Source organism: Sceloporus occidentalis, unplaced genomic scaffold (assembly GCF_023333645.1).
Source record: "Sceloporus occidentalis isolate IW3139 unplaced genomic scaffold, rSceOcc1.0.p SCAF_6, whole genome shotgun sequence".
Lineage (NCBI taxonomy): Eukaryota > Metazoa > Chordata > Lepidosauria > Squamata > Phrynosomatidae > Sceloporus > Sceloporus occidentalis.
The window spans coordinates 105,609,260-105,630,341 of NW_028316986.1; the positions used below are offsets into that span (position 1 = coordinate 105,609,260).

The 21,082-nt window shown below is 40.2% G+C and overlaps 1 protein-coding gene across 5 annotated transcripts in view; it reads left to right on the forward strand.

Moving 5' to 3' along the window:
- AK9 (adenylate kinase 9) overlaps positions 1-13,559 on the forward strand; it is a 91,845-nt gene extending 78,286 nt beyond the window's left edge. For 4 of the 5 annotated variants that reach the window (XM_089530589.1, XM_089530587.1, XM_089530588.1 and 1 more), the window contains exons 32-41: positions 378-591; positions 1,691-1,892; positions 4,647-4,793; positions 6,412-6,632; positions 7,592-7,788; positions 8,665-8,834; positions 9,613-9,711; positions 9,813-9,915; positions 11,816-11,930; positions 12,413-13,559. In XM_089530589.1, coding sequence (XP_089386715.1) covers positions 378-591; positions 1,691-1,892; positions 4,647-4,793; positions 6,412-6,632; positions 7,592-7,788; positions 8,665-8,834; positions 9,613-9,711; positions 9,813-9,915; positions 11,816-11,930; positions 12,413-12,621 — 1,677 coding nt within the window. In that variant the 3' untranslated portion in view covers positions 12,622-13,559. Of the gene's footprint in view, positions 1-377; positions 592-1,690; positions 1,893-4,646; positions 4,794-6,411; positions 6,633-7,591; positions 7,789-8,664; positions 8,835-9,612; positions 9,712-9,812; positions 9,916-11,815; positions 11,931-12,412 lie in introns of those variants that run through there. The other variant, XM_089530591.1, reaches the window with a different exon arrangement.
- The last annotated feature ends 7,523 nt before the right edge of the window (positions 13,560-21,082 follow it).

The following is a 21,082-nucleotide window of genomic DNA, read 5'->3' on the forward strand; positions in this document are numbered from 1 at the left end:
GATGCACAGAGACCATTTTGAAGAAAAATAGGTTGTCTAGCTGTGACTGTTGTTCTTTGAATGGTATTCTGTGCATTCACAGAATCCATCCATTTGCCCTTGGTTACACATTGTTGGTTACCAGTCTTGCTGCCAGAGTGTCAGCTGGTATTGAACGTAGCACAAAGTGTCTTATGCATGTAAGGAAGAAGAGACGCAGCTACCACCAACAATTCAGTTACCTAGAAGATTTTAAAAGTTGGCTCTGTGCCAGCATAGAACCAAATGTGTGAATGTACAGATGATTCATGGACTGGTCACTGGACTGCTCACTTGTACTTCCTTTACTGATGAACAGACTACCTTTCTGGACCCCACTAACTCTTCCTTTATTTCAGCTATTTGAAGGAGATGCTATCAAACCTTTCCAAAACCAGGATACTCCAAGCTTTCCTGCTCTCCATCGCAACTGTGTTTATTTTTTTACAAGCAAAGAAAATAGAGAAGTATTTATGAAAAATCCCATCAAATATCTCCGTCAGCCTAAACCAAAACCCACAGTGCCAGTGAAGATTGCAATTGTGGGACCTCCAAAATCTGGAAAAACAACAGGTAAAATTCTAATTTGACCCACTTGAATCTGCACATTTTAAGTTATTAATGGCCTTAGAGGCACATTATTGCATTTTCACACTATTGCATTTTAAACATACCAGTATCTCTGTTCTACCTGCTACGGAACAGAATGTTAGACAGTCACAGTGCCACAAGGAAGAAGAGTTCACACAGGCAGAGGTGTTTTCATTATGACAAGTCACCAGTATAACACAGGTGGCTTCCCATTGGGAATCACTTTGTGTCTTGCACCAGGGGATCAACTTTATTACAAGTTCCAAATAGCTCCAACTGTACCTGAACTTTCCCACCTGCTCTGTGGCCTTTTTAGAGTTGCAGGTGCCCTGTTCATGAGTAGATCTCTGTTTCTCAGTTTTGCTTGGGTTTTTAAAATTAATTTGTTTCTTAAGTGAATGGTAGACTCTTCTTACAGGCTTACATAATATCTAATACACTGATGAGACTTGATAGCAACAATGTAATTAAGAAGCACTTTGGAAGTCTGGGCAACCATCTGGAGCATATTTTCAGGTGGCTTCAAGAACTTGTAAGGAGAAAAATAATATAGGGAGGAGGAGAGTACCATACTAAGAGAAATGTAGGATAATAAATAAATAAATAAATAAGAATGGAAGTGTTGAATTTAGGTCAGGAGTCATAATTTTTAGAAAAAGTGAGCTTGATGCAAAAAGAGTGGTCAAAGGATTGGAGCCATTCTGATGTACCCCACAACTTCCATTCATCCTTTTATGGCCACTGAACCTGCTCAACCCTCCTTATGCTGAACATCAGAGAGACAATATTGGCTATGGGGAAAACAAAAAATTATGTTCTCTACATAATTTTTGCCATTAGGTTAAGGGGAGAAATTAAGGAAACCATGTGGAATTACTCAGTTTTTAACCTCAGGTAGTGCTGGTGCCGGAGGATCTCTTCCAATAGGCTAGTTTTGCTTTTAAGTTTTGTATTCCAGCAATATCTGCAGCAGTTTAAATGATCTCCCCCACTCCCAATCTTGTTCCTTATAGAAATTAGGACCAGTATGTTGCACCAATGCAAATGTATACTTCTCATTGATTATAAACATGTTTTGCAGTTGCCAAAAAATTTGCAAGTACCTATGGATTAATGCGTCTTTCCATGGGTGATGCCCTCCGCTGGATATTAAACAATCAGCCAGAGACTGAGCTAGCCCTTGTACTGAAGTGGCACCTTCATAAAGGATTGACTGCGCCTGATGAACTTGCCATAAGAGCTCTAGATACCGTATTGATGGATACTGTGTGTAACACCACAGGGTAAGGAAATTTCATTTTAATGGTGGTTTGTCATCTCTCAGTCTCCTGCTTATTTAAAATAACTTCTACAGGCTACAAACGTTTTTGCTAGCATGAAGTTTCACAAACTCTATACACATATAATATAATGAAAATATCTTTTAAATCACTGCATGAAATTGCCAGTAAAAAAATTAGCTGGCCTTCTGTGTATAATTTATCAGAGAGTAAATCTCATAGTGGAACTTGCATCTAAGCAAATATGTGCATCTCAGAAAATATGTATAAGACCTGCTTTGTTAGTGAGGATATCGTAAACATCAAAGAAGTATTTCTGGTTAAGAAAAAGAATGAAAATTGGTTGCTTCTTGTAAATTGGCTTGATTATCTATAAAAATGCTAACATTTAATTAAGGTTCAAAAGAAAGAAATAAGAAGACAGGACCATCTGAACAAATATAGATGCTGGTACAGTACTTTATATTGGAATAATTTTCTCAAACACACTTGTATCCAAGGTATTTTCTTCATAGTTATCAACTGATAAAATCTCATCAACTTGCCACCTGGAATCTTGACAGCTAATTTGAGTTGCTGATTCTTATAACGAATTTATCATCATTTAGGACAGAGGATTTTATCCAGCGGTATTCACCTTGCACAAACATAAGACACATAAGCTAATTTATAGTGAGCCTCCAGTTTTCACCAACTTCCTCTAGTAACTGTAGCCCTTTGTGCCAAATCCCCATATCATGTATTTTACTGTTCCAGAGATCCCTTAGCACTCAGGAACATTATTTCAATGGGGTTATGGTGCATGTAGGATCTGGGGAGGCAGGTGAAATGTGGATTATATGTGTTACATGCTACTGGAGCTTTTTGCTCATGCAGAGCCACAGTTACATGTAATGCTATGAACAGATGCCCGCTAACTGAAAAATACCTACTTGCATTACTACTAATCAATTTTAATGCTACTCAAATGTAAGGAATTGTGTATATATGATCATATCCTTTTCTAGTTTCTAGTTTCTTTCATGCTCTCCATAATATTATACCCAGATGATTTTGAAGATAATACATTTTATATTATACACTTTGAAGAGTATAAACTTTATACAGTGCTACCTCGGGTTACGAATTTAATTCGTTCCGCGGCGCCGTTCGTAACCCGATACATTTCGCAACCTGAAAAGGCGCTGGAAAGCCGCTAGCCGCGGCTTCCGATTTGAATTTCGCGCCGAAATTAATTTCGTAACCCGAAAAATCTTTCGTAACCCGGAACAGTTTTTTCCAATGTAACTTTTTCGTACCCCGGAAATTTCGTAACGCGGTGAATTCGTATCCCGGGGTACCACTGTATATCTGTATAGTTCCATTGGGGATAATGAAAAGTGAATATCCTGTTAGGCTCTGTTTGCCTTACTTCAGAACGTTGGCATATATTGGTTTAAATCATATTGCTTAGTTGCTAAAGTAAACTCACTGACTCAACTGTTGAACAAGAAATCAACATACAAGTAAATCCCATTGGTTCAACAGGTTTACATAGGCCCCATTCCCACTGGGCAAAAGAAACAGCTTATATTGCTGCGATTCTGACTTGGATTTTTTTTCCGAGTCGTATTGGAATTTGGTCCCTCGTTCCCATTATGAAAGGGGGCAAACGGACTCGGCGTTTTTTGACCCATGTTCTCGTTCCCATTGAAATTTTCTCGGTTGTAATTTGAAGCGGACTTTTTTGCTCCCTGTTCACATTGCCCTTCCGGAACCTTAAACTATCAATCAAATGCCTAAGCACTTGATGTCACAGCCAATCAATTGCTTAGGTGCTTTTCCCCTCTGGGAAAGGGAAAAAGGACCCTCTTTCCCCCCAAGTTCCTTTGCCTCCCCAGCTCTCCTGTGTCTTCCCAGACTCCCTCTGGGAAAGGGAAAAGGGAGCCTCCATCCCCCCAAGTCCCTTTGCCTCCCCCATTGCTCCCTGGGCTGTTTGGGGGGCAATCGAGCAGGCATGTAAAAAAAAGGAAAAATAATAGTTAAAAATGGTGTTCAGTGGGTCTCCCCACACGTCAATCTATGTATGTGGAGCAAGGGGGAGGTTGCAGGGGGGGGCGTAATGTGTTTACCGTATTTGGAGGTCAATGTAGCAATTTGCTGTTTGGACACCCGACAGAGCGCCTAAGCGATTGAAAGCTTAATTTTTTAAAAAATAAATTTGTCTACACATGCGATCGCCTTACCCTGCTTCTCACTCCACCGGGAAAAGGCTATGCAAATAGGAGAAAATGGTGCCGGTAATGCAGGAAAGAGAACAAGCGGGTGACACCCCCAGGCCAGCCCCTTGAGCACTGCTCCTCCCATCCCCAAGTTCTCGAATCAGACACCCTTGTCGTTCCCATTCATTTGCCCCGAATCGGGCTCAGGAGGCGCAGGAAAAACCTCTTAAAATGTGCACTCTTTTTAATCCAGTTTATCAACCACTGATTCGGGTTTTCCAAGGCAAAATCGAATACATGGGGATCAGATCCAAATTCCAATGGGAACGAAATCGGCGCAATGAGGATCAAATGCGCACTCAAATGGGAATGATGCACCCATAATTCGATTCTTGATCTGCGTTATAAGCCAGTGGGAATGGGGCCATAGTTGGTAGTAACAGGAGGATTCAGCCCATTATGTGTTTCATTAGCAACAGTTAATGGTACTGGAACTGAAACTGCCCCAAAATAAATCTGAATTCAAATTCCAATTTTCTTCACTTTCCTTCCACAGATTTGTTATTGATGGATACCCAGTAACAAGAAAGCAAGTCAGTCTCTTGGAAGAAATGAAAATTATTCCTGTAAAAATCTTTGAGTTACAGATTGATGTGAAGGAGGTTCTTAGAAGAGCACTGCTGGATAAACAAACTCCTGAAAGGTACTATTAACTAAGGGCATAAAGTAATGAGTCTTTCAAAATACAGTGGTCCCTTCCCTTACGTGGAGGATCCATTCTGGACCCCCTCAAGTAAGTGAAATCCCACATATGCTTGAGCCCCATTAAAGACAATGGGGGCTTGTACCTGCGGTGCCACACAGCGCACACACCATTGCTTTTTTGGCACGCGGTGCTGCTGCTTCCAGCACCACTTCCAGCATATCCCATATACTGGAATAACCTTCCGGATGAGATAAGGCTTAGTTCCTCTCTAGATGCCTTCAAGAAAGCCTTAAAGACTCATCTTTTTCAGTCAGCATATTCTCTTGACCCTCATTAGAAATTATTGCCTGTTGAAAGATGTTTTTTATGACTGACAGATGTTATTAATGTTCTTATATGTGAATTTAAAGCTGTTCTTAACTATATGTATTCATGTTTTTCATGTACTTTGCAGTTGATGTATTATATATTCGTATGGTATAAATTGTATCTGATAGTGCTGTGAACCGCCTTGATCATTGCGGAAAGGCGGTATACAAATAAAGTTTTTATTTATTATATTTATTATTATATGCTGGAAGCCACGTAAGGCACTGTAACTCCCTTAGTAATGTTCAAAACTTTTTTGAATGTAAAGTTTTAAGGAGATTTTTTTACAACAAAAATGCCAGTAAACTATATCAGAGTTCTCATTTGCAATTTCACATAGTTTTTCCAGTCATCTATTCCTGTTGACTACCACCAGTCACCTAAAATATACACCACCCTTCTTATGTTAGTGGCTGCCAATGGTTTTTTGGAATCTTGGCAATTTTTATAAGAGCTGCAAGAGCTGAGTTTGCCAGAACTTGGAAATATGCCCTAGCAGTTTCATTTTATGGATATCTTAATAGAACATGGTCAACTGCACCTGCAGAAAAATTAACCAACCATTTTCATGTGATTACATGAGAAATGAAGGAAAACTAATTGGTACACATTTTACATGTATTTAAATGCATTTTCATGAACTGAATGTTAAGATGAACCTCCAACTACTCAATTGGATTTTTAGTGTAACAGATATTAAAGATTGTTATAGATGTAGAATAGCTAATAATAGTTTTTTGTGGGTTTTTTGGGCTATGAGGCCGTGTTGTAGAAGATTTTCTTCCTGAAGTTTCACCAGCAGCTGTCGCTGGCATCTTCAGAGAATGCTGGCATGGAAGAGAGTGGGGTATAAATAATGTTGGTTGAGGAGAAGCGATTGCAAGTTAATCTGTATATTTTTCTGTTGTTGAATGACAAGGCCTCAGGACAATAATAGATTAACATGCAAATTAACATGCATATTTAGATCATTTATGGGTGATTTGATAATGTATGTACATGATAAATGTTGTTATCAACTTTTTTAAAAATTGTGGGATTATAAAAATAGAGGAAATAAAACCTTTGGTACTAATAGCAAAAAGGATCAGAAGCTTCTATATTTGCTCCCCCAGTGTTTTCAGTCTGAATTATTTGTCTGTCTGCACCTAACCTAGTTGCAGGATCATATAGAAAATGTGCCTAATATTTTTTAGAAAGCAATCTGGATAATGCTTGTATTAATGCTCTTGTAATTGCTTCTCAGATATCCTTATCCAATGCACAATAGCTCCCATATTTTTTCTGTCAAGAATTCCTGTTACAAAGCACAAATTGAAGAAATCAGACCATACTATGAGGAACAGCACCAGAATTGGTACGTGATTGATGCATACCACAGCAAATGGTGGATCTGGGACAAAGTACTTCAGGAAACACAAGCAATAACTAAACAAATTCAGTCGTATCTAGAAAGAATACGGCAAGGTGAGCAGGGAATCTTGTTTTAAATAAATGGGCAGGTGGTGCTAATGCAATTGCTGTTTAAAATTAATTCTGTTGTATTCAGATTTCTTTTACTTAAAATCAAAATCAATAGTAACTTCTGACAAACACAAAGATCTTTTGGAAGAAGTTCATGACCTGTTCACATATTTCTTACCAAGAGGAATACCGGAACCCTTTAAGAATCCCAAGCTAACATGGTGTTTTATTCTGGCCCTATCTTTTGCACATTGTTTGAATGTATTATGTATTATTTTTCTGATGCTATCCCTTTGTGCATGTTTGTTTAGAATAGCATCAGAGGGACAGATATTGGGTTTTTATCTAGCACGTGCAACTGGTATATATTACAAATTCTTACTTTTTCCATTCTTCCTATTGAGTAGCAATTCTCTCAGAAGGGAGGGAAAAACACCACTTTTTGAATTGCTGATGAGCATCAATATCCAATCTAATGCAAGTAATATCCTCAGGATGACAGTTCTAATTTTTTTTATGCAGAGAGACATTGAATAAGCTTCTAAGTACATTTTTCAGTTTTTAAACTGATGAAAAGCCATTTGGATAAAATCTAATGATACTTTAGTGTTCTCTGAATAAACAGTCCACTTAGCAAATGAAAATTTTCAGTAGCAAATGAAAGACTATACTGGTAGTATAGCTAACATCTCCAAAGCATACTAATTAATTAATAATGGGTAGTAAGTTTATATTTTATCCTCATAAATCTTTTCTTGGTTTAAAAAGTCCACAATCAATTCTCTTATTCTTCACTATCACATATCAGATTTTCCTGCAGCCCAATCTATTTACAAATATCAATTTGCCATTCTGATAGTATGTGATACAGCTTTTTCCATTTTCACCAAGTGGTCAAATGAGTATAATCTTCCAAATACAGACTATCACACAGCTGACAGTGTTGTATCCATTGCTAACAGGAAAAGCAGCTAGTATAGCTGATATGTGTATCATGCCAGAAGAACTGCTGTCTCGACTAGGAGAGTTTGGGCAATACTGTCCTGTCACCCTTGCAGAAAAGGGAGAACTTGTTGATTGTTCTGAATCTCCATCGCTGCAGTTTGCAGCAGAGTTTCGAGGACATTACTATAAAATGGCTGGACAGGAGGAACTGGATGTAAGTATCAAAGCAAGCAGATCACATACATTATTGATTTGGAAGACAAGCAGGCACTGCCAAAGGGAATATATAAACAGAAATACAAAAAGCTGGTGTCATGTAGTAGATAAACGTGAGAGCTGGAAAGTCTATTGAAATTTCACCTCTGTCATGACTCAATAGCTGGCTTTTAGGCAAGCCTATCTCTCTACATTTCAGTTCCCACCACTCTGTCTGCAATATAGCAATTAAACTAATTTTCTGAATTCTATGTGAAGTAAATTAAATACTTTAAAACATTTCTCAGTACTAGAAATTATTGGTAGGACCTGGCTAAAAGCATTGTTTACTTTTCATAAATCTATATTAAGCCCATTGCATTATTGTAGCTTTTTGTCTGTCACATTTTTGTGTTTTTAATAATCTTTTTGGTCAAAATGATTCCACTCAAAAGAAAACTCAATTGATAGTTCTAGATTTCCTTTCTAAAAATTGGCACCTTTTCCTTTTCAGAACATCGAAAGTAGAGTTGAAATAATTATGATGACTTTGAACAAGAAAGGCAATACCCAAATATTTGCCTTCCTTTTGGTAGCCTCCCATCTCAAAGCCTTCCTTATCAGCAAAAAATAGATTTGTGATTCCACCTACACTGTGTATTAATTGCTAATTGGATCCTGTCCTCTAAACAAAAACTTCATCATGTCTCCATAATGAGAGCACACAATTTACAGCTTGGTAATAAATATTATGTAGTAATAATACAATATAAGAAAGTAAAAAGATACCTTTGCTACTTTAAAAAATTAATAGTTTCATGAACATTCTGGTTATCATTTAAAACATAAGCTGGTGCTTCTCCTTAGAAATGTGTGGTTTTTTTCCCCAATGCAGAAATTCCTGAATGATCCAGAACGATATGTTCCCCCATTAGCACCTCATGCTCTTCCTCTCCCACACATGCTACCAAAGAAATTGACTGCAGCAGATGTGAAGGCTTTATTTCCCATGCAAGCCGAAATGCAAGGATACTGTCCAGTCACTTATCTTGATGGGAAGCAAAGGTAAGGTTTTTGTATTTCCAAACATTTCTGTGAACTTACATAATGAAAAAATACAAAAATTTTCTTCTACACCATTTCCCACAGCAAAACCACTGTAAGCTTATGACTAAAACCTAAATTTGGTGCTAGTCTGAACTAGAACAGAACCATTTCAATCAATATAAATTACATAAATATTGTTAAGAAGTTGTCATTGATTCATGAATCTAGTGTGTGTGTTTTTTAGAAGTATCAATTGTACTCAAGCCTTACAAATTTATAATAGCATGGGTTTCCATAGATTAAAGCTATTATAGTCCATAGGTGTTAGCTATTATCTTTAAAGCTATCAAAGGCTTAGGATAGGATGGGAATCATGGAGCCCCCAAATGTCATTGGATTGCAAGTCCCATTGCCCTAGCCAGCACAACCAGTGAGGAAGAATACTGGGAGCTGGAGTCCAACATCTTAGTAGCAGTGACTGTTCCTAGTATTTTCAGTCAAAATGCTTTATGTAGCAATTCTAGCTTCTCTTTTTCTGTGGTATAAATAGACTAAAAATCAGGTGGAAAATATGGGTGGATGACAAATGGAAGACAATGACATCTGGCTCCCCTATAAAATTCTATGAATGAGGGAGGAATTGAACATTACAAACTTTGTCTGGAAGCATCTGAGAATAAGGTGGGGTTTTTTTTAAGATCCCTCCCACAGTCTAAAGCAAGGAATCAAGGTATAAATAAGACAGAGGTGATGGTGATGATGATAAAAATATATTTGTTTCACTATCTCTTTTTAGATATGAAGCTCTAGTACGTGGGGACATTGAATATGCCGTACTTTATCGCAAGAAATTATACATATTTGAAAGTGAAGAAAAACTTCAGAAATTTATGAGGTACTAAGAACATTAACATTATTGTTATTCTTTAATATTGCTTTGTTTAAATACTATAAATATTCTTTTTATTTTGAAGCTCATGAATTTTGTTTTCTTAGATTACCAGAAAAATACTGGAATCAGACACTTCCAACTAAACTTCCCCCTTTACAGGAGCCAATACTGCTGACAGCTCTTCCTCTGACTGGATATCTTGAGCAGGTTGTTGTTTTTGTAAAATGTGATTTAATATTATTTACAGTCATATTAAGATTGGCTTACGGGAAGGCAGAGTCCAAATATTAATATTTTTGGTGCAGGTGCTATATTCTTCTCCATTCTTCTTTGTAAAAAGTATAATTCATCATGTATAAATTGCTTCTGAGTTTATTAATGTTAATGAGAATTTGCACTGTTCAGATCACATCCTTTTCTCTGAGTTAATTTTTATTACATTGGGGTTTTAAATATGGCTCATGCCTGCCATACATTTTCTAAAGTAATGGTTGTAACAAAGACATTCCAGGGGCCATTCACACGTCTTTTTTTACCAGAACGATGTGAATCACCTCACTCACAGATTCCAGGTTTGTTATTCACTCCATGGAACAGCATCTTTTGACAAACAGCATCTCTTTGGGTCCAGTTGCTCTCTTCTACTGGCATCCTTCTCTTGCCTCCATAAGCACTGCCACCCCTCAGCCGGGCAGAGGAGCCTCTTCCTACCTCTCGACAGGCTTGGCATCAGCCCACCATCCCTTAATCCCCATCTGCTCCATGCTATGGAATTCTGGGAAGTGTAGTTTGTTGTGTGTGGTTGTGTGTGTATATCTGTGTCCCCTCAGCTTCTCCCTCATTCCCAGTAATGATAACACAACCAGGGTGAGGGGAAACCCAAAAGCTAGACATGTGTGTGTGCGTGTTTTAAAAAGGCTGCCACCAGTAAATAAGGGCCACTACTTGTTCTGACTGAGAAGCCACGCTTCTGCCCACTGAAGACTGTTCTTAATCATTCTTAGGCCTCCCTGGGTTCCTGCCCTCAGCCTCAGAGCCTGCTTTTTTGGCAGGGAGGGAGATGAGTGACAAAACCTAAACCAGAGTTTTCCCTCCCACTTTCCCTCTTTTCTCCCCTTGGTGGCTGTTCCACTACCATGATGTGAATGATGGGGGGGGGGGGGGAATTTGGGACATAATTTTGTAAATATGGATTTTAATATGTTGTGAGCCACTTTGATTGTCTTGTAACAGAAAAGCGGGATATAAATAAAAGTTTTATTTATTATTTTATTATTTATTATGATGTGGGACAGTGCAGATCTTTTAGGAAAACTGAAAAAAAATCCAGTATCAATTACCATGGGGTAAGTGGAGTTTTTAGTACCCCCAGACCCCCCCCCCCAAAAAAAACCACCCTTAATTGGATATATTCAGGATGTGTGTGAACAATAGAGATTCATCCCAAATTCAACCTGGATTATTTTCATTGTGTGCATAACCCCCTAGAAAGTGATTTTAAAGTATTTAAAACTGCACTCCTACAAACACTTATTTGAGAGCAATACACATTCAGCTCAGAAGGAGTGCTGCGCAGTAGACATAGATAAGATTATGCTTCAAGTTACTATACATCTACTCTTCCTCAGTATAGTATGTTTTAAGATGAATCTCATCTACAATCATCCATTTTTAAAATCAACACATTTTTAGAGGAGGATAAGTTGCTTACTGACTACCCTTGAGAAATAGCCGCATCTCTGTAATAGCTGGTCGACATTCATAATGAAATAAGAACTCAGATTTGGAAGAATATAATATTAAGTATTTTTTTAAAATCTATTTTGTAATGTTTCTGAATATCTTTGGGTATTCTCCAAGTTGAGATATGGTAACAGTTGGTGTTCCTCCTCACCCTGTGAGCAGGTGATTTGGATGAAGAAGTGAGATACCTGTTTGTCAGATTTAGAAATGATACAAACCTGGAAGACAGTGGAAATATCTGAGAGGCTAACATCAAAAGCCAAGAAAGAGTAGAATGTAACACCAAGAGTGTAAGAAACCCATATTTATGGAATAATGTGATTAACTAGATCTACTAAAATGGATGGTATTTGTATGGCTCTAGGGTGTGGCAACTGCTCTGATAAAAGCAATGAATGAAGTAGGGTGTTTAAAGCCAAAATTTCCATTCATCAGTGTGAAAAGGACTGCTCTGCTGTTCATCGCCTATCATTTAAAAGGTACAGTAACATATGAACTACATGACTTAATAAAATAAATCTTGATATCGAAATGCAAGCTGACTAAATTTCTTTTTTCATAAATTATGATGTAAATATATATTGTAGTATATATATAGAAGACAGAAGCCACAAGTGCCGTACCTCACAAAGCATAGGGCCCAAGGCATTAAGAAATCCATAGGAAAGAAAACAAGACACAGTCCTGACTTTTATTCCTATTGTTGGAGAGCTGCCACTGCTGCTTGCACTTCAAGGAATAAGAAACATTTATCTATGGAGCATAATGGAGTTAAGCACAGTAGCAAAATTCTCAGTTTATAATAAGAGCCAACTGCATCACTAGTATCAATAACACACAAATATGGTTTCAGTGCAGGAATTGTGTGGGCACTTAATTGTTTCCAGAAATCATTCTATATCGTGATGATGGCAGTATCAATTAATGCATAAGGTAATCAATGTTATTTAATTTCTCCCAGCGTATAACCCCAGAAGTTCTGATTATATACGAAAGAAGTACAAGAGGAAGTTGGAACAGTTTGTAGATCACTGTGAACTTATCCCGTATTTGGGAACAAAAATGACACAGAAATACAAGGACCCACAAAATCGACCTATTGATTTTGATCACAAATTACAGACCTTTTTATCTCTCAAAGATGTAGACCCATCTTCTCAAGAGTTTTGAACACTGCACAATAGAAAAAGTATGGTATCTACACATCTGAAAGGTTCAGCTGGCTTCATATTTGTGGAACCTCCTTTATAAATGAAAGTGAACTAAAGTCATGTTAACACTTCCTACATCATAAATAATACTGTAATGTAGTTTCATGCATCTTAATATGAACTTTTGCAAAACTTTTATAAATGTAACACTAATAACTGACACAAGTACTCACAAATTTCCACTCAAATCTAAAAAGCTTTCATAGGAAATAAATTGTAGTATTTCAACTGATCTTATTCTAACTGAATGTATATCCAAGAAGGGCACAGCCATACAAGAACTTCATAATATTATCTTCTAAGAGTGGAAAAATGAATATACATGGGGCATTTGATGGTAAAATCAAGAGCATTTCTTAAACACTGTTGGGCTCCCAGCAGGGGGAGTAGTATTTGCCATTTCTTTCCTACTCTTTTAGTGCTTCCTTTGCTCTCCCCACATTATATCCCAGTCTTCTCAAGTTTTTTTCCTCTGAAGTTGGGGCTGGGGAGCTGCAGCAAGACTTGCATGTGGAGGGTTAAGAAATGCAAAAGTGGATGTATAGTCTCCAAGGTCAGACCTCACTTCCAGGCTTGGATCAATGGTTTTGATCTGATCATTGGCCCTTGCAAACACTAAGATCAGAGCTTGGAAAAATATGGACAGGATGTTCTGGGAATTGGAGTCTTCATAAGTAACATTTCTGAACTATGTGCAGTATTGCAGCTTCATTTTCTTAAATGTTTTAAAGTGCTAAAACTTCCTTCAATGTTCATCTATTGTTTTTAAGCTGTTTTTACTGTTCTTTATGTTAAACATCTGGAGCATTTATTTAATTGCAGTCTTTAAGAGAATGCTTGGCTTATTAGTGATATGTTCCTTATTTTCTACCTATTTTTACTTGAAATAAAACAATATTCAGCTGTACCTGTTGCATTCTTCTGAAGTTTCCAAACTATTATATGTTTTTGTTTTGTACAATTTCACAATATCATGCAATATTGTCCTCACTACTCCACACATACAGTCTTCCAAAAGCTCATTATAACTTTTTCATGTGTAAAGGTGGCCTAAGTAATAAAAATAATAATAAATCGTTTATTTATAGCCCACCTTTCCTTGAGATCAAGGCGGGTTACAACATCTTGGTGACAACAAACGATAAATATAAACACAGCAATATACAACAATTCAAACATTAAAAACAAGAATTAAAAACACAAATTAAAAAACCATACAAAAAAACTAGCCAAAGTGCAAGTGCAAAGGAGGGGGGAGAGGAGGTGTTACAACAACTGGGGGAAAGCTTGTCCGAAGAGAAAAGTTTTGAGTCTCTTCCTAAAAAGGTCGAGGGAGGGGGTCGAGCGGAGCTCTTCGGGAAGTGAGTTCCATAACTGCGGGGCTGAGATTGAAAACGCCCTCTGTGCAGTCACAGAGTGTTTCGAGGATGGAACCATCAAAAGTTGCTTCCCGGCCAACCTGAGTGTGCAGGGCGGATTATATGGGGAGAGGCGGTCCTCCAAGTACCCTGGATCCAAGCCATTTAGGGCTTTATAGGTTATAACCAACACCTTGTATTGCGCCCGGAAGCGAATAGGCAGCCAATGTAGATCTTGCAGAACAGGTGTTATATGGCTGGTCCTGGAACATCCAGTGACCAGCCTGGCTGCCATGTTCTGCACTAATTGAAGCTTCCGGGTTTGGTACAAGGGTTGCGCCATGTAGAGCGTGTTATAGAAATCCAACCGAGAGGTCACCAGAGCATGTACCACTGTTTCAAGGTCCCCCCGGCCCAAGTAGGGTCACAGCTGGCATATCAACCGAAGCTGATAACAGGTACTCCTGACTGTCGCGTCCACCTGAGATGTAAGATGGAGCGACGAGTACAGGAGCACCCCCAAGCTGCAAACAGAGTCCTTCAGGGGAAGCGTGACCCCATTCAGGACAGATGGACAAATCTCCATCCCCGGGCCCGGGGAGCCTATCACGAGCACTTCCGTTTTCTCTGGATTCAAGCTGAGTCTGTTTTCCCTCATCCAGCCCATTACTGACTCCAGACAGGCATCTAGAGGAGAGATGCCATCCCTGGTCACTGCATCAGTCGGAGACACAGAGAAACATATTTGGGTGTCATCAGCGTACTGATAACACCGCGCCCCATGTCTCCGGATGATCTCTCCCAGCGGTTTCATGTAAATGTTAAATAGCATGGGGGACAGAATGGCTCCTTGAGGGACACCAGATGTGAGGGCCCTCTTATCGGAGCACACGTCCCCCAGCTGCACCATCTGGAATCTACCCGAGAGGTAGGAACGGAACCACTGGAGCGCAGTGCCTCCAATTCCCAACTCCCTCAGGCGTTCCAGAAGGATACCATGGTCAATGGTATCAAAAGCCGCTGAGATGTCTAAGAGCACTAACAGAGACACGCTACCCCTGTCCATGCCCAGACGGAGATCATCGACCAAGGCGACCATGGCAGTCTCAACTCCATAGCCCGCCCAGAAGCCAGTTTGAAATGGGTCTAGAAAATCGGTATCATCCAAGACCGATTGAAGCTGAATGGCAACTGCCCTCTCGATCACCTTCCCCAAAAAAGGCAGCAGTGAAATAGGCCGATAATTATTGTGAATCAGGGGGTCTAGGGAGGGCTTTTTTATCAGCGGTTTTACGATGGCCAATTTTAAGCTGGATGGAAAGCGCACTTCCCTGAAGGATGAATTAATTATGCAACGCAACATATCAGTTACGATCGCACCCCCCTGAGCTGCTAGCCAAGAGGGACAGGGATCGAGAGAGCAGGTTGTCTTCCTAACACTTCTAAGGATCTTGTCCACTTCCTCAGTACTCACAAACTCAAACTGATCCAGTATAATAGAGTCCACAGAAGCTCCAGAAACCTCTATTCTGGATCCTGTAGAAATACTGGCGTCGAGATCAGCCCTTATCTGAGAGGTTTTATCCACGAAGAAGTTGTTAAATTCGTCGCAGCAGGCTTTAGATGGTTCCAAAATAGAGTTCAGGGAGGAGGGTAGCTGAGTAAGCTCCCTCACTACCCTGAACAGCTCTGCCGGACACGACTCCGCAGACGCGATACGCGCAGAAAAGAACGAGTTCTTTGCTGCGCTTATCGCCACTCCATAGGCCTCCAAAAGAGAGTCTAGGAGTGCCTTGTCGGCTAAGTCCTGATGTCTCCGCCATTTGCGCTCTAGTCGTCGCAGAACCCGCTTCCGTGCCCGGAGATCTTCCGAGTACCAGGGCTGTTTTTTTGAAGCAGGCCTGAGAGTACGCTTGGGAGCGATACTGTGTATACCTCTGGAGAGATCAGTGTCCCAGGTGTTTGTCAGGGCGTCAACAGAATCGCCATCAGTGCCAACCATATACCCCTCTAGGGCTTCTTGGAACCTTTTGGGTTCCATCAGCCTTCGAGGGTCGACCATTCTAGTAGGTCCGCCACCCCCGGGGGGGAGCTAGGTAGATGCCTTGAATTTAGCCTCGACCAGGAAATGGTCCGTCCATGACAGGGCGGAGATATTGGTTACCTCCACCCACGGAATCTCCATGTCTGTGCAAAAGACCATATCAAGTGTATTACCAGCGGAATGCGTGGGCCCTGAGACCAATTGAGATAGGCCCATGGCAGTCATGAACTCCCGAGCTGCACCAGTTGGACTATGTCTGGCCTCGAAGGGGATGTTGAGGTCCCCAGGACAAGAAGCCTAGGGGACTCCAACACCAGCTCCGAGACCAGCTGTGTCAGCTCGGCCAGGGAGTCTGTTAGCGCACGGGGTGGCTGGTATACCAACAGAATCCCTAAACTAAATAGCCTAAAGGTGCCAGATCCCACCTGATTTTGGAAGTTAAGCAGAGTCAGCTCTGGTTAGTACTTGGATGGGAGACATCCAATGAATACCAAGTGCAATAAGGTACATTTCAGAGGAAGGAACTGGCTAAACAACCTCTAAACATTCCTTACCTTAAAAAAACTCTTAAAATTAAATTAAATCAAATTAATGAGGTTGCCATAAATCAACATCTAAAGAACACAAGTGACCCTCCCAGTTTTGTTTAAATGAGGAGGAATGAGAGATGCTATGTGGAGTGGTCTTCTCAGTCAACACTTTTTTCAGGAAATGTATCTTTTGCATGTTTCTCCTTTTTTACACAAAGCCTTTCTTACTTCACTGGGCAATCAGGGAGCATTTCCTGGACATGTGGTATCTTCTGCTCCATCTGTGATTATGCCTAGTTCTCATGACTGTGCTGTACCATTTCAGCAGATGGGAGACTACATGGTTAAAGCTTCATTGAGGACAGTATAATAATAAACTAGACAGCAAGGGAAGCACTGCTGTTTTGAATTCTGATAGGATAAACTCAGACAGAGATTATAATAAAGGGATAGTTCAATCAGTAAAAAAGGCTTTTGGAGCATTAGGAGAGAGATACAGAGTTGCCCAATACAGTTTGCCCAGTGCTATTCAAAATAGTGGTTACTGAATCAATGCCAATTTCTGAGCCATTAGCTGCCAGTCCCTTGCACATTTTCAGGAAAGAAAGACCCAGTTGTACCCAGAGAGCGCAAACGTAGTGCCAGTCCCTGCCACATTGGAAAACAATAATAACCTGAGAAGTACTAATTTTATCAACATCTTTTCCCATGACAATATTCTGGCAAAGACATACAAGAATCAGACGATAATCTAGGGATCAGCTTTTAAAATCAAGACACAGAGCAGAGTCACTGAAATGATGGGAACCATGCATGTTGATCCAGCAGTGATCTGGAGTTAACAGGTGGTTTATAGACCTGCAGAGGAGTTATTGATACCCAGCCTCCCTTGAGGGAGTCTACTTGCAAATTGACCAGGATTAATTGTGCCATTAATTAATTGTGCAAACAGCATTCTGTGCAGTCATGCTGGCCACATGGCCCACAGAGTGGTCTCTGACAATGCTGGCTCTTAGGGTTAGTAATGGAGATGAGCACTGTCCCCTACGGTTGGACACAACCTTGTCAATAAGGAATACGTTTATCTTTACTTTTTAATTGTGTCATATTTGTAAAACAAGACAGTGCCAGGCACGAGGCATATGCAAGTGTATGTTGGACTAATGTTTGTGTCTGTCACTGGCCCCACCGTGGTACTGCCTTTCCATTGTGGTGGGATTGTGTGTTTCTGTGAGTCAAGACGTTGTGCTGATGGTAGCAGTGCTACTACTAGGGTCTCCCATGTCAGACAGCTTTTGCTGAGGAGCCAGACTAATAAAGCTGCTTTGGGTCACCCTGGAGGTATGCTGATTAAAGGACACACACATCGTAAGAGGCCAGAAGCTGCACCAAAGCTGCGCTCCAGTCCTTAGGACTGGAGCGTGGCTTTGGCATGGCTTCCAGCCTCTTAGGACGCATGCCGCATTTAAACAGCATACTTCCAAAGTGACCCGAAGCAGCTTTATTTTGGCCTCTCTGTTCAGGGCCTAAATGTGATAGTTACTGAGCAACAACAGTAGTGGTGTGGTGTGTGTGTGTGTGTGTGTGTGTGTGTGTGAGAGAGAGAGAGAGAGAGAGAGAGAGAGAGAGAAGTGGAAGACCTCTCAGAGAAGATGACAATGGCACCATAGCTAACACTTGTTAGTACTGTGCAGAAGAAAGCATGGTAAATCCCTTTTGAATATATTTTACCTTAAAATGAGACAATCCAAAATGAAACAAGAGATAGTGTCAGAAGATGAGTCAGAAGGCACTCCATGCGCTAGTGGGGAAGGGCAGAGGACACGTACAAGCAGAGCTGTGGCTAGTAATGCAATTGGAAGGAGAAAGGATGTTCAGCTGTTGATGTGCTCAGTGTGAAAGGAAAATCTGAAGCTGCACAATGCATACAGGAACATGGAACGTAAGAAGCACAAATCAGGAGAAGTTAGACATTGTAAAACAAGAAATGGAATATACAAACATTTTAAAAAATGCTTGGGGTGAGTGAATCAAAGTGACATAATTGGGACATTTTGTGTCAGATAATTACACAGTTTTATTCAGGAAAAATACTCCCATAAATATACATTCATGCTTCTTAGTATGCTCAAAATGGAGGATATTGTAAAATTCCTTCTGGACAGAAGGATGAAATGTAGGATATGTCCTGGAAAAGGAGGACAAAGTCTGGTCACCCTGGCCCCATCATGCCGCCATATCGCCATGTTGGAAGAACTCAAACATCATTTAGTAGCAGGGAGTCTTGGGCTTGGAACGTTAGCTTTTGGACTGTAACTCCCAGCATTCCCCACAGCCCAGCCATCGCTGGCTACTGTAGTTGGGGGATTCTGGCAATGAGGATTTCCCAGTCCTGGTTTATAGGGGCCTCAGGTCTTACCCTCAGGGTGACCAGAATGTCCTCAATGCAGAGGAGAAAGCACTGCAAAATGGATGACAGTCAACGAAAATGCAGGCCATGACCCAATGAAAGCTAAAAACACTCCTAGAAATGTACATTTGTTCCTCCGTATTTGCGACTTTGACTTTTGTGATTTGAATATTCACAGATTTTGTTGATATGTTATCTCTAGGAATATCTAGATCCTCCAGCGCAACTCTATGGCCAACTGCTTTTGTGTTGCAGTAGCCTGTGATGATGATGATGATGATGATGATGATGATGATGATGATGATGATGATTAACCTTTATTTATAAAGCGCTGTAAATTTACACAATGCTGTATATACAATCTTTTTAATTTGACGGTTCCCTGCCCTCAGGCTTACATTCTAAAAGGACACAACACAAAGGGAGAAGGTAATGGTGGTGGGGAAGGGGATCAGGTCCAGCAGTTCTTCTCTCCCTTTGAGGCCTGGACCAAGGCAGATGGAATGGAGGGAGGGCTCTGCTTCTTAATGGATAGTTAAAATGAGGCATCCTGGGGCAGAGAGGGGCTCACCCCTGGGAACCCTTCTCTAAACAATATAGTCTTTAACTCAGTTTTGAAACTTGTTAGAGAAGTGATGTGCGCACGTGGTGGAAGAAGGTTCCAGGAGTGAGGGGCAGCAAGTGAGAAGGGACGAATCCAGGAGGGGCAGTGGCAATCCTAGGCTGGGACAGGAGACCTTGACTACCAGAGCGGAGGGTGCGAGTAGGAATGTAAGGAGAAAGAAGGTCAGATAAGTAAGGAGGGGCCAGTCCATGGGGGGCTTTGAAAGCCAACAACAAAAGCTTGTACTGGATGTGGAAGGGGAAGGGGAGCCAATGAAGGGAGGATAAAAGAGGAGAAACATGGTCAAAGTGGCGAGCGGATGTGACAATACGGGCAGCTGAATACGACAGAGATTAAAGGATGGAAGTGTGAGAGAAGAAGCCCTGTCAGAAGAAGGTTACAGTAATCTAGTTGCAAACTACTAGGGGTATCAATATACTCAATATAATCAATATACTGTGATTAGCAGTACAGTATATGCTGCTTTAGCGTGTTCCTTCTGGACTCCAACATAGAATATTTCTGTTTCTTCCTCTTCTGCCTCTAGTTGAAGCATAAACTTGGATTATGGTTATACAGTGGAGCCTTGTTATACGCTGGGGCTTGGTTCCAAGATCCCTCGTGTATAACAAAATCCATGTATACTCAAGTCCCATCAAAAGTAATGACATAGCAAAATGGTGTCCCTTATAAAAAGTGGAAAAATCAAGGTCTGATATTTGAAATTTATACTTTTTTTGAACATTTAAAAACTGTGGATGCTTGAATCTGTGTATAAAAAATCAGTGTACAAGAAGGGCTGACTGTATTGTGGTTATACAGTATTGTGGATTTCTCTGAAGTTTCATTGATCTTATTTGGTCAGGCTTTGAATAATGTTTTTAAACTGTTTTGCTATCTCTCCCTTTACTATTAATGCCACCCATTAACATTTGGCTCTTATGTGTTGTAAAGTCCTTCATTTTCCTTGGACGCTCCCCATTTTGAGCAAGACCAAGAGGCATGAATTTACATTTATAGAAGCGATTTTAGCTCTTATATGTGGTAACATCCTCCATTTTTCTTGAACGCCCTACATTTTAAGAATGACCGAGAAGCGTGAATTTGTATATATACACTTTTCAACTTTTATTTAGTCATATCTTCGATGTTTTCAATGCCTTCCATTTTGACTATGGCTGAGAAGCATGGACTTATACATATATGTGTATTTTTCAGCTTTTGTTTTGCTGTGTCCTCTGTCTTTCTTGAACGTCCTACACTTTGAGCCTGACAGAGAAGCATTGTGCATGCTTTCCAGACCTTCATTTTGGCCATGAATGCAATTTATACAAGCATTTTCCAGCTTTCATAACATGGTCATGCCCACATTATGAAATGTACAGGAGTGTTTTCCAGCTTAGTGTCCTCCATTTGTTCTTCCTTTCCTCCATCTTGCTCTCATCATGAGGCCCTCTGCTGGCCATTCCTGGAC